At 49.6% G+C, this 14,137-nt stretch overlaps 1 protein-coding gene across 2 annotated transcripts in view; it reads right to left on the minus strand.

Moving 5' to 3' along the window:
- The window catches only part of GOLGA5 (golgin A5), a 19,332-nt gene extending 10,619 nt beyond the window's left edge, over positions 1–8,713 (minus strand). Inside the window, exons 1-5 of one of the 2 annotated variants that reach the window (XM_018558500.1) lie at positions 8,138–8,713; positions 5,479–5,680; positions 3,765–3,984; positions 3,375–3,498; positions 1,305–1,508 (exon numbers count right to left, since the gene is read on the minus strand). In XM_018558500.1, the coding sequence (XP_018414002.1) occupies positions 1,305–1,508; positions 3,375–3,498; positions 3,765–3,984; positions 5,479–5,680; positions 8,138–8,713 (1,326 nt within the window). Of the gene's footprint in view, positions 1–1,304; positions 1,509–3,374; positions 3,499–3,764; positions 3,985–5,478; positions 5,689–8,137 lie in introns of both variants that reach the window. The other variant, XM_018558501.1, reaches the window with a different exon arrangement.
- Positions 8,714–14,137: the final 5,424 nt, after the last annotated feature.

Below are 14,137 nucleotides of genomic sequence, written 5' to 3' on the forward strand. Positions count from 1 at the left end.
GGAAAACTCAGGCTGGTGACACTGGTAGCTTGTCTGAAAACCTGAGCATGGCTAGTCACAGCTGTGCTGGTGGCGGGGTGCATTTCCCCCCATTGCTGAGGATATTGGCTTGCTGTGGGGTTGCCCTTTAAAAAGTGTCCCTAACAATGAACTAAAGAGGAACTCTAGATCTAAATATTTTACATTGTAAGCCCTCATGGGCAGGGCCCTCCCTACCATCTTGTCTTGAATTGTATTGTATTGTGATTGTATTGCCTTCCTTATATTGTAAAGCGCTGCGCACACTGTCAGCGCTATATAAATCCTGTATAATAATATAACTCTAGAATTGTTCACATATAAAAATGCAGCTGATAAGAAAATTAACTTAGGACAGCACAAAAACACCCCGGAAAAGAAAGTACATATCATGACTTGAATCCATATCATGATTTAGTTGTCTATTCCAAGAACGTTTGTCCACAATGTTGAGTTCTCATCCCTTCCCCTCTCCAATCAAAATGACAAAAGAATGCCTAGAGTTTCATCCTAAGCCCTGTCACCTGTATGCATACAGTATATGTGTGCAGGTATGCCTACACTGTCACCAACAGCTCCCAGTTACATAGCAACGATTGGGAGCCGGTAGGATGAGCTCCCGGTCACACGATCGCTGTGACAGCTAATAACAGTGATCACATGATCGGAAAGCCAAGGAATCGCCTCCAGGATTAAGATACTCTTACACGGCCAACAGGAAGCGGATAAAGAGTTCCACTTTAATGAAGTACCAAATGAAACAGGGTGCAACGATTTATCCCCAGCACAGAGCACTGCTCCCTAATCCTTTCCCTAGATTTATCCCCAGCACAGAGCACTGCTCCCTAATCCTTTCCCTAGATTTATCCCCAGCACAGAGCACTGCTCTCTAGTCCTTTCCCTAGATGTATCCCCAGCACAGAGCACTGCTCCCTAGGCCTTTCCCTAGATTTATCCCCAGCACAGAGCACTGCTCCCTAGTCCTTTCCCTAGATTTATCCCCAGCACAGAGCACTGCTCTCTAGTCCTTTCCCTAGATGTATCCCCAGCACAGAGGACTGCTCTCTAGTCCTTTCTCCTATCCCCAGCAGAGAGCACTGCTCCCTAGTCCTTTCCCTAGATGTATCCCCAGCACAGAGCACTGCTCTCTAGTCCTTTCCCTAGATGTATCCCCAGCACAGAGCACTGCTCTCTAGTCCTTTCCCTAGATGTATCCCCAGCACAGAGCACTGCTCTCTAGTCCTAATTCCTATCCCCAGCAGAGGGGACACTTCCTTCCTCCTCACCTGTAGTATGCGAGTTGCCTTTTGCTTGTAATCCATCATTTCCTGCTTTAAAGATTCTGCTGCAGCCTTTGCGACTTTCAGCTGCTGCTGCATATCATCGCACCTCCTCTTCTCCTCCATGCACTTCTTCTCAGCGGCCACTACCGACTCCACCAGGTTCTGACGATCCGCTTCCATCTTGCTGAGGCGAGCAGAAAATTCATTCTACGGATAAATCCACCAAAAGTTGCTGCAAAGCTCATTTCAAATGAAAACAAATTCCATCTTGCTTTTGTTTTGCTGAATTTAGTGGCATATACATTTTAAAAATATTCTCCTATATTTGTGATGCTCAATATAAAAATAAACTATATTTTATTATCAAATTTGACAGATTACAAAGACTGGGATGTACAGGCTGATGACTAGACAGGTGACTTATTTGTCTGCCTTTTTTTTTTTCCCACCAAAACTTTCAGAGTTCACTTACTCTCTAAAGATATAGTATCACCACAACCTGTTGAATCTCCCAGGGGACAAAGTGCATGCAGCACTTGGTCCCATTCTGATCCATTTTTTTCTGTTTGTGCTGGCCGTCAGCTCCACCCCATGCTGAAGCCCATTTTACGGATGTTCTTATGGGATAGCTACAGCACAGCTCTCTAGCCACCTCCTCTGTTCCTCTGTGTGTACCCATTTTCTGAACACCTGCAATGATAAAGCTAAGCGTCCATAAAACTAGAACAAGTGCAGTAACACAAGTCAGAGCATCAGTTCAGAGAGCAGTTTCAGTGCAGACAGAACAGATCAGGTCTGCTCCCTCTGTTTGCACACAGCCTCCCCCAACTGCCTGGCTCATCTCCGCTGTCTGCCTTAGTATATGGGAAGTCAGGTGTGCAACTTACCTCCTTGCCTTATCTTGAATCTTACCTTCTACCTCCTTATTTGCCCCTTTGTTCTTTCATGCCCCCCTCCCTCCTCTCCCACTGCGTGTCCCCAGCGGGCTTCACACTTTGGAGTGCAGCGAGCTTGTCCCCCAACTCGAACGTCACCCCATCCGCTATCCACTTGTTTCTCTGGCAGCTGCATGTATGCAATATTAGACAGGAGAGCAAATAAAGAGGCTTTGTGATTGTGGCTGGATGTGGAGAAGCTGCTGCTTGCTGGAAGACCAGTGCAAGGAAAATCAAAACATACACAGGAGCTTCGTACGGACAGACTATTCCCCCCCTGCTGTGGTAAATGACAGTGCTGCTCTCCAGCTTGCGTCTGCTGTCACACCAGCACTGGCAATCAGACCTCATAAGATATTAGTCCCCTTCTGAGCAGTGTGATCGAACAGCGGTGGGGGAAGGGGGTGTACTGTTGACCAAGCTAAATCAGCATCCGATGCACCACCTATCAAAATGGGGACAAAGTGCTACAGGAACAGAAAAATGATTCTGGCGAGATGATTTCTTTAACAGAGCTCTGCTTGATTCAGGTCCCAAAGCAAGAGGAGCACTAAAACACATACATAGGGCACACCACCGCGTTTTATAAATGTGTGTACAAAATATAATATTTATATACAGCTAATCCTCGCTTACCGACTTACCTGCTTTGCGACCACTCGCACTTATGACCATCCTCTGATCGACCTCGCGTGTCAGTGCGACGTGTCGCCGGCGGAAGTAATGTCCTCCGTTCTTCACTGCGGGTCCCAGTAAGTATTTCATTGCCCGATGTACAGTAAACTGTTCAGTACTGTACTAATGCAGCACAGTACTGTATAGAGTTCCTCACTTAACGACCAATTCGGTCGTAGGAACGGAACTCGGTCGTTAAGTGAGGAATATATATAAAATGAGACATCACAACACTACTCTAGGTATGCCTTGAGCTTTGCGAATATATTCACTATCAGACCACAGCCAGGGATGGTGGTGTTTCAGATTTTGAGGATGGTGTACGCAAGCAAGTTTTAAAGTTACACCCTAAATATGGTTGTAACATGAAACATGGTCATAAAGGTGGACTAAACCTTTAACTAAGGATGTGGTGATTCCATCAGAAGAGGCGCTGCCATAAATGAAGTCTGGCGACTCTGACCTGCATCTGTTTGTAGCCGTCCTGTTCTCGTTTCTGTGTGGCCTCTACTTCCCGCAGCCTCTCCTGCACACTGTGCAAGGCCTGGTTGTGAAGGCTACTTCCTTCATTGTGATCCTCCATAATCCTGGAGGAGAGAAACATATTAGAAACGATTACTTTTCTTGGAAAACTCAAACCTTTTACAGGAGGTTACAGCATATATGGTTTGTTGCTATAGTCCGTAACAAATAAACACAAGCACATCTTATTGCCCACTTAACAAAAAACCTGTACCAGTAATAACTTAATTGAGATCCCAAGGTTTTTTTTATACCTGGAGTTCATCTATAAGGTCCCTGATCAATGGCGGAGCATTCTTATATTATATATCACACTGCAGCCATGCCTCACCTGGATTTCTCACTCTGCAGCATCTCCAGAGTCTCTGTGCGGCTGCTCAGTAACTGGTCAGCTTCCTGAAGCCGCACCTTCAGCACCGCTAACTGGGAGTCCTTGGCAGCTGCTGCCTCTGTCAGATCATCCACCTGGGCGCAGAGTTCTCTCACCGTTCTGTCGCTCTTGGAATTGTCTCCATTCCACTTCTCTATCCGTGTCCGTGCGTCATTCAGCTCTGCAAAGGAGTGATGTCATCAGCTATCACAGCACAAGGATCACGTAATAACCTGCACTGTGCAGTCAGTAACACTGCACTCTGTCCACGGGAGCTTCAACTTACCTACATTTCACCACTACTAGGACTTGGTCCGAGCTTTGGCTGTAAGAATGGCTCAGCCTATGGCCAGAAAAAGAGGGTTCGGGAGGCTGCTGCAGCTATGTGGACCTCTAGAGGCCTGCACTCTATACCTGCAGCAGCGTTTGCCTTCCCCTCCAATGACATTCTCTCTATACATAGATCATTATAGATACCTATGAAGTAAAACATGACTGGCTTCATGCTTATGGGGAGTATCTGGCACAGCAGGTGTTCAGGCAAAACACCGAGATAAGACAATCTTTAAGGGAATCCAAATTCAAATGCAATCTCCGGGCTCCCCCATCACCATCTGAATGGTTGCTGATATTACAAAAAAGCTGCGGTCATGTGACGCTCCAGTTCCAAGTCCTCCCTCCTCTTCTGTTTACAAGAGGGGACCTTCTTCAGATGACATCACTGACTGCATGACATGGACACTTCCTACTGGCTCTCCAGTGGCGGAGAATAGGAGTCTGCAGTGGTGAGGTTAGCACAAGGGGACTGGCTGTTGCGGGCACATTTCATTTGCTCTGCAGTATTGGCGATCACCAACACCCAGAGATGCAAGGAACCCCTAAGGTGCACTTAGGAGAATATATTTTGCTTCACAAGGTAAAATAAAATTGCAGGATGGTTTAGAGGAGGGTGGGACGGGGTTCATGTTTTGCCTGGAGATGGGTTTTAAGTAAATCAATAAAATAATGATTTGCTATTTTTTAATTCTTCTGGATAGATACATGCAGATCTGTATAATATGAGGAGACTTATACGAGTCAAGGATCAATATTACCGGGATCCCAAAATGTATTCTCAGATAGACCTGCATGCAAACACTCAGACAAATCCTCAATATGAAATCACCAATTTTCTCCCAATTTAACACAGGTCGGCTCAGTAGATCGGGAGGTGAGCGAACACATACCGGCGTTCGCTCACCTCTCGATCATGTCTCGGCTCTCTGCCGTGAAAGGGGAGGTGGCTGGATTCCCCCCTCCCCGATCCGCCAGCGCTGCCTGGCGGAACGGACAGGGGAGGGGGCGGGCACAGCTGGCTCTGCCTCTAGATAGGCAGAGCCAGCTGTCACTCACGCAGCTGGGCGGATCCCGGCATAATTGTCGGGATCCACTTCAGCGTCTCAGTAGCAGCAGCTCGCGGTATACTGAGCCTAGGGTGACGGGAGGACGCTAGTTTGTGTCCTCCCGTAACCCTAAGGAGAACTATGGGGAAAAGCCTTAACCGCAGTTCTCCTTTAATCATTGCTGCCTGGCATATGGAACCTCTGGGACCCTCTGTGAGGGCAGACACACAAGCATGACTCCGGTGAGACTGTCCGGGTATCCCAGATCTCATATATAAAAAGGTGCCGATTACCTTCGTAGGTCTCCTTAGATCTCTGGATCAGCGTCGCCATCTCCTGGTTCAGCGACTGGACCTCATTTCTGAGCAGCTGGTTCTCCAGACGGAGATTGGACAGTTCGTGGGATTTCTGGTCTCCATTACTATGGCTGGAGGTGGAGGACGTGTCTGAGGCTTTGCTGTCCTGGACTTTATCTTCCCGAGTGTTGTCTGCAGGCTGAAAATCTGCAGGGTTACATACAAAACCCAACAACATAAGACAAACGAGTAATCAATGGAGGTAAGTTCCTAAACAAAATAAATACAAATTAGAAGGAAAATCCGACTTTTTGGTTAGTATTTTATATTTGAAATGATATTTATAACCTGAAGATTTCATTTTTGATTTGTATAACATTTTTAATGACGACTGTAGTTTTAAGAAGAATGTTGCATGGATGAGAGTGCCACCAAGCTAGTACGAGTGAAGTAGGTTTTCAAATTGTACATGAAAAGAAAATATTCCAATGTGTTACGGGGGCTTAGAACTCCCCCTTCATCAGGGCTCAAATGCTGCCAGTAATTCAGCTGCCTGACTGGTGACCTGAAACAACACAAATCCAGATGTATCCTCAATTACTAGCTATCCCATCAGCCTCTCCTGCCTCTGCGCCCTCCCTTCCTATACACTGTACTGCATGTGATGACTCGCTGAATCTTAGACCGCCAGAGCATAGGGGGAGAAGAAGCTATGGGGACCAGTATAGCAGCCAGGCTGGACTGAGGATCGGGTGAGTATATCAGCTGTTTTAGCTCCCTAGACCAGGGGTAGGAACTCCGGGCTAAAACAAAATTAGCCCCACTGCAAGGGCTAATTTTGTTTCTGCCCGGAGTTCTTCTTTAAAGAAAATATGAGAGAAGACATGGAGGTTGCCCCTGATTAACAGCCAGGTAACTCACATTTTTAGATTGAGGCCAGTAATGGCGGCTCCCATATTGTAATAGCACAGGTCCACTATAAAGGGTAATGTGAGAGAAGTCACGGAGGCGGTCACCAACATTTTTAACATCAGACCAGCAAAGGCAGCTCCCATATTTTACTCAGGAAAGGTTTACTTTAAAAAGCAGAATTATGAGGCGAGTGCTTTTCACTCAGCCTCATAATCTGAGCCGACCTGTGACAATGAAACTATCCGTGCATAGAACCTTGACTGTCTCTCACGGCTCCCTGCACGGATTCCGCCCGGCCCCCCCTGTCCGAGCCTCCAGCGCTTACTGGCGGAACGGACGGTGGAGGGGACGGGTACAGCTGGCTCTGCCTCTAGATAGGCAGAGTCAGCTGTCAGTCACGCAGCTGGGCGGACGCAGACAGCATTGTCGGGATCCGTCCCGGCTGCGAGCTGTAGCTCCCTATATACTGAGCCTAGGGTGACGGGAGGACGCTAGTTTGTGTCCTCCCGTTACCCTAAGGAGAACTATGGGGAAAAGCCCTAACCCCATAGTTCTCCTTTAAAGGCTCAAGGTGCTAAAATAAAGCAGAGAGTAACCCATCACTGTCTGTATATGGAGCGGCCCTGTACCAGAATATCGTATTGCTGAAGCAGCTGGTTGGCTGTGCTGCAGACTACTCAATGTCCTTAATTAGACCGTCCTCGGCTGACATAAGTCCGACAAATCTTCTTACGTTGACAGTACCAGCGGTGATCTGGGAAAGATGCAGTTTGATGCTCCTGGGCGCAGAGCCCTGGCTACATACGTGGCATCATTCCTGTACACACTGCAGACATACACGGAATGTCTGCCAGCCTTCAGATAATGTACTAGATGGGCAGAGGGAAGAGTTCCCCTATAATGTACTTTGGTGGGGATGTGAATAGTTATATTTGTATTACCACCTAAGCACAAATGAGAGAACGGGAATTATTCTACAAATCAGACAAAATATGAAAAACAGATTTATGGTTATTTTACAGACAACAGTATTTGAGTTAACATTTTAAAGGGTTAATCACTTTTAATGTTGTACCTTCATCTCTGTATAGAGGCACGGTGCCACTTGCAGGCTGGAGAGGTTGGGGAGTAAACGTGCCTCCAGCCTGCATGTGACCACCGTAATTGTATGTCATGAAGATCACATGATTAAGAACCATACTGACTGCTTCCCGGTCACTAGCCTGAGACCTGCGGCTGGCAGTGATTGAACTAGCGGCGTGCACATCTGTGTGCTGCTACTTTACAGCTGAAACACATCACAATGTTCATCTATAGATTGAGGCCACCAGATCATTCGTATTAGGGATGCACCGATACTAGTATTGGTATATGTGCCGATGCCGAGTATTTGGGCTAGTACTCGTACTTGCCCAAATGCTCCGATGCCTAGGCCGATACTTCCAGTATCAGGAAGTCGGGCAGCGAGTCCTTACACGCTGCCCGGGTTCCTGATTGGCCGGGAAGCCGCCTCCATGCTCCCTCGCCACAATCTGCCCTAGAACAGCTGACAAAGCGTTAGAATGCTAACGGGCGGTCACACATTCCACCGCCGAAAAACTGGGCGGGATTACGTTGGAATGTGTGACCATGTCACCGGTCACACATTCCAACGTAGTCACAAACTTTGATAGAACACCGGCACTGGACTGACTGGAGTGCTGAAGCATGGACAAGGTAAGTAGATATATATTCTTTTTAACACCGGAAGGGGGGGAAGGCAAAAAATAAAAAAAAGAGAAAAAAGTTCACCTGTGGTTCTAGTTTGAGTCTTAGGAGAGGCGCTCCGGGTGATCTTGGCACTGTTGGAGTTGCTGGGCGCCGTTTGCCCGCTCGCCTCCCTGCTGGTTTCCTTTCTGGACTCAGCGGCGCCATTGTGCACTTTATCCGAACTGTTGAGGAAATTGAAGAGCAGCTCATCATCCGGCTCCGACTTCTTCCTCCGTACGAAGTGGCTGGAGGTCCTCTGCGTGGCGGCGCTGAGGGAGGACTCTGTACTGGCCCTGCTGATGGATTTTACATTGGCGGTGCCGGCGAGCAGCGTCGCCTTCTGGTTCTTTATGTTGTCGGCGGCGGATGAGATGAAGCCGGACTTGGTGTAGGTCGGGGGTTTCTCCTTCTGCTTGTCCGGAAGATGGGCGGCGTAGTCACCGGAGCTGATCAGGGCGGCCGCGGCTTCGGCCTCGGCCTCTTTGCTCTGGCTTAGTGCGGTCGCCGCTCCCTGATCCACCAAATTCAACAGATCTTCGGCCTTACCGGCCAGGTCTACTAGCCAGGACATGGCGGGAGATTGCCGACGGTCAGCAGTCACAGCTTGTCAGTCATGACCTGTAATGAAGAAGGCATACGGGATGTGATGTGTCTCAATGAAGTCATACAACACAGACCCCACTCTGTATGATAATGTGATCTCTGGGGGCAGGAACACAGCTGTGATACATTGCAAATACGCAGGACCCTCCCCTACCAATCAGCCAAGAGGACCTGTCACATCTGATTTTTGTTTAAGACCCTTCTAAGGGGCCGGTCTATAAATAATTGCTTTTTATTTTGCTGCTTATAGGGACCGTGCACACAGGGGGTGCCTGCTAGGGATGGTAGCATGTACAGGGTGCCCCACAAACTGGTACTATGCAGAGGGTGCCATGGGGAACAATACTGTGCACAGTGCGCCAGTCTGGACCAATACCATGCACAAGGGTGCCCTATAGACCAGTGCCATGCACCAGGGTGCCTCCAGGACCTGTTAAATATACAGCATGCCCCTTCCCCCACCAGACTTGTGAAAAGCACAGGGCGCCCCCAGGACCAGCACCATGCACAGGGTGCCCCCCGGGACCAGCACCATGCACAGGGTGCCCCCCCGGGACCAGCACCATGCACAGGGTGCCCCCCGGGACCAGCACCATGCACAGGGTGCCCCCCGGGACCAGCACCATGCACAGGGTGCCCCCCGGGACCAGCACCATGCACAGGGTGCCCCCCGGGACCAGCACCATGCACAGGGTGCCCCCCGGGACCAGCACCATGCACAGGGTGCCCCCCGGGACCAGCACCATGCACAGGGTGCCCCCCGGGACCAGCACCATGCACAGGGTGCCCCCCGGGACCAGCACCATGCACAGGGTGCCCCCCGGGACCAGCACCATGCACAGGGTGCCCCCCGGGACCAGCACCATGCACAGGGTGCCCCCCGGGACCAGCACCATGCACAGGGTGCCCCCCGGGACCAGCACCATGCACAGGGTGCCCCCCGGGACCAGCACCATGCACAGGGTGCCCCCCGGGACCAGCACCATGCACAGGGTGCCCCCCGGGACCAGCACCATGCACAGGGTGCCCCCCGGGACCAGCACCATGCACAGGGTGCCCCCCGGGACCAGCACCATGCACAGGGTGCCCCCCGGGACCAGCACCATGCACAGGGAAGCACCATGCACAGGGTGCCCCCCCGGGACCAGCACCATGCACAGGGTGCCCCCCGGGACCAGCACCATGCACAGGGTGCCCAGCTAGAAGGTGACACTCAGGAAGATGTCTACCAGGATCAGGGTAATGGCAAGTGAGCCCAACCAGACCATATACAGGGCAACGAACCGGCCAGGAGAAGTGGGCCAGGTACCCCGGGGCTGGGCTGTTACCTCTCCTCGGTGTACACAGGATGACACGGCTCTCACACTCTGCGCTCCGCTCTCTCCTCCATCCCCCCTACCGGAGACGTGGACCCGGAACTGCAGGACCCAAAACAGGCTGTCCCTGGCACTGCCTGACCGCAATTCATCACCATAGAGAGAGAGAAGGATAGAGCGGCCTGCCAGAGATACCAGCGAGAGGACAGAGCGCCCTCCCATAAACACGGTCGGTGGGGGTAGAGCGTCTCACTATAGAGACACGTCTATTCTCTAGAGCGAAGGATTTGGAGAAAGCTGGAGACGTGAACAATCGATTCTAGACCGAAATAGCTGATTTGGAAAAATTATCCAATACAGCTCACTTTCCAGTTCAGTTATGTTCTAGATTGTTCACTTCTCCTGTAACTCCTCACCCTTTAGTGCAGGGGTAGGGACCCTCCGGCCCTCCAGCTGTCTTACAACTACAAATCCCATGATGCATCTGTCTCGGAGTCAGGACTGTGGCTGTGAGAATCTTGGAATGCCTCATGTGATTTGTAGTTTCAGCACAGCTGGAGGGCTGGAGGTTCCCAACCCCTGCTTTACTGAATATCCATGTTAGTTGGGCTATAGGTAGAGCGGTCAGGGTTCTCTGACAGGCCCTGAATGGGTCTTAACTGTCCATCAATGACTTTGAAAATGAAACGATGACTGGTTGCTATGGCAATAGCTCCATTAATGTTATTTTCCTTGAATGAAACAGATTCTGGTTGCCATGGCAACAGCCCAATTCAAAGTTGAAGAGTCTATTTACATTTATGCGGAGCATCAACACACACGGAGGGAATTTACTAAAACTGGGACAGAATCTGGAGCATAGTAACCAATCAGCTTCCATCTGAACGAGCTGAAGACGGAAGCCGATTGGTTACTATGCACAGCTGCTCCAGATTCTGTCTGCTCCGGTTATAGTAAATACCCCTCATATTATTGTATGTTGCAGTGCAATGGGGTGCGATTCACAATGAAAGCCGCAGCAACGCATGTGTTACTGCAATGTGAAAGTGTACATGGGCCCCTATGTGTTTTCTAATGCTTTAGTGCATACAGACCAGACCCTAAACACTCACCTGCTTCAAAGCGTCACCCAGCTAGACTATGTGGTCAGCGGCCAGATCACCAAGAGACCACTTACTAGATTCTGTGATGTTGCTAGGTGGAGGAGACTGGTTGTTATGCGCAAAGATGCACCCAAAACTCTAAAATGTAGGTGCATGCCTTTTCATGCTCTCCCATTGCAGTCTATGGGGCCAAAACCACACTATGCAGCACCAAAAGAAGTGCCTGCACCTTGCTGTGCAGCAGAGGCGTAACTAGAAACCTCAGGGACCCGATGCAAGAAACCATGAAGGGCCCAACACCACACCCCACCCCACCATCGCAGGAGGGAGCTGTTGTCTTGCTGCATGCTGGGAGCTGTAGTACCATTAGACAATGTCGGCACCTCTGCAGTTGCTGGGGCCAGGCCCACTTCTTCCTTTCCGGGGCATACGTGCGACCATGGTAGTTTCACCTGAGCTGTCCAGAGAAAAATGTAATGTGTGCACTTAGTCCCCATTCACACATGAGCTTCATGTTGATGTGCGTTCCCATGCATTTGTTTCCTGCATCAAGTGTTTCAATGGGTCCCTGGGATGGGCACCAAGTGCAGGAAAGTAGTTCATCTTGCATATTCTGCAACATGTGTTCCGCATTTTTTTCCGTGCGTTCTCACGCAGGAACAACCCATGTTTGCTCAGCCGCATTTAGGGGTGCCATTGACTAATAATGACACTGCAAGCGGGTTCTGCGTATGTGCACATTTCATGATGCACATGTGTGAACGAGGTCTTAAAGTGGATGAGGAAGTGTAGAGCCCCTCCCAGTTCCCAGGTGCATCCAGCACAATCTCTGGCTACTTCTGATGCTACATAGAGCTCTCACATAGATGTCACAAGGTGCAAATACTTCCCTTCACTTAGATTAGGACTATGAAAGTAAAAGAGGAGGATGAAGTGTAGAGCCCCGCCCACTTCCCAGGTGCATCCCGACAGGTGTGCAGTCAGGAGCTGCAGCAGACTTTAGAGGTCCTGGGATTGGTGACATGGATTTGAGTAGTAAGGGCTTGTTCACGCCATAGCATTGCGCTAAAGGCATGGAAACATGCGCTAACTCACAGTGACTGTACTGCACGCTTCATTCTGAATGGCACCACAATGCACCTCCCAGCAGGCAACGCAACACACGCTATTGTGGTACCGTGCGTTATGCTGCTCACCGGGAGCTGCATTTAGAATGAAGAGTGCGGTACAGTACGCCGTGTGATAGTGAAATGGATTTGAACCACAACTGGGTTCACACAAGATGTCTGCTGCTGTTTCTAATTATGTTGTGTTCGGTGCACCGTAAAAATCACAAACTCGGAATTAACGGTCTATGAAAGTTCTAATTTTATTCAGGGCGGTCTCTCTCCTTTATACACAGATAACATGAGAGTGTTAGTCACACATATGCCCACATCTCTAAATGTCTTGTACTATTGGGCAAACTAGAGGAGCTGTTAAAGTCTTGTGTCTCTCGCTAATTGGTTAGTCAAAGATATCTTCTGCCTGTAGCATCCTCCCTCGGCATTCCTTTCATGTATCCTCGGCGCGCTCCCCGAACACAGGATATATCTCTTGGTTACGCATAGCAACGCTAGAAGCTGAGTAAGGAAAATCACAAAGCTAGGAAGCAAATGAAACAAATTCAAAACAGTTCAAAACATAGAAAAGGATATTTTCTTGATATGATCCATATTCCTTCACAATAGCAAGTGCTAAATGCTCGGATCCCGCGTCTTTAACGCAATGCCATGACATGAACAAGTCCTTACTACTGAAATCCATGCCACCAGTCCCTGAACCTCTCACACCTGCTGCAGCTCCTGATGGTGCACCTGGGAAGTGAGCGGGGCTCTGAACTTCATCCTACTCTTTCACTTTAAGGCCTCATTCACACGAGAAAAGGCCGGCACGTACAGCTCCGTGCTGCGTGCACGGCCGTATCGGGCAGCTCCCGGGAAGGACAGGTGCTGCGTGTGATTAGTACGCAGCCCCTGTCCTTCTCTATGGGAGAACGCGGTCATACGCCACGCTATGCTCACCCCAAGTGCAGGTCCATACGGGGGCAGGTGTCCCGGCTCGGACGCAGACCACACCACGGCCATCACCACTACTGAGATGCTGCCTAAGGCGACCACCTCAGGCTGCCTCATTATAGGTATGACTAGGGTTGCCACCTGTCCAGGATTCACCCGGACAGTCTGGGTTTTGAATGCTGTGTCCGGGTTTCATGGCAGCAGAAACCCGGACACAAGATGTCAGGCAGACGGGGGCAACCAAAACTAAGACATTGGCTACTGGCCCCCTGGTTTCGCTTGAAGAAAAGGTGGCAACCCTAGGCATGACCCTGACCAGGAACAAAATCCGGGACTATCTATGGACATCAGCAGCATTGCTTTTCTGTTGTTTTTCTTTGTCCCGTGATGTACTCTTGTTCATTCACAAGGGGGCAACATAACACCTCTTCTGCATTCTCAATCTCTTTATGATTTATGTAACATCAACTGTAATAAAAAAAAAAAATCGGGCTGCATGATGCTGATTACGGAATTATAAGAACAAAGCAGCAACGGTCTGTGAATAGATCGATAGTCAGATAAAAGGTCGGCAGACTCGGTGGGGTGGGGGGTCCGCAGACTCGGTGGACTTTCTTTTGTTTTTCGGTCCCTTTCTCTTGTCATGTAGATGATCGGGGTGTCTGGGTGGAGTTGTCACATGTGGCAATGCAGACACTTCGTGACTTCCAGTCAGCTGGTGACCAATGTCCATGCAACCATCAGCAATTATACATTACTGCAGACTTTGCTATAATTTTCCTCCAAGACCACAAACTGTTCCCCAGAACTTGGCGAATGTCAGGCGACACAATTTGACATTTTTGATAAAAAGGCGATTTTGGAGCTTTTCATCAACTTTCAAATCCAGCGATAAGCCCCCCCCCCCCCCCAGGGT

This window comes from Nanorana parkeri, unplaced genomic scaffold (assembly GCF_000935625.1).
Source record: "Nanorana parkeri isolate BGI_ZX_2015 unplaced genomic scaffold, ASM93562v1 scaffold344, whole genome shotgun sequence".
Lineage (NCBI taxonomy): Eukaryota > Metazoa > Chordata > Amphibia > Anura > Dicroglossidae > Nanorana > Nanorana parkeri.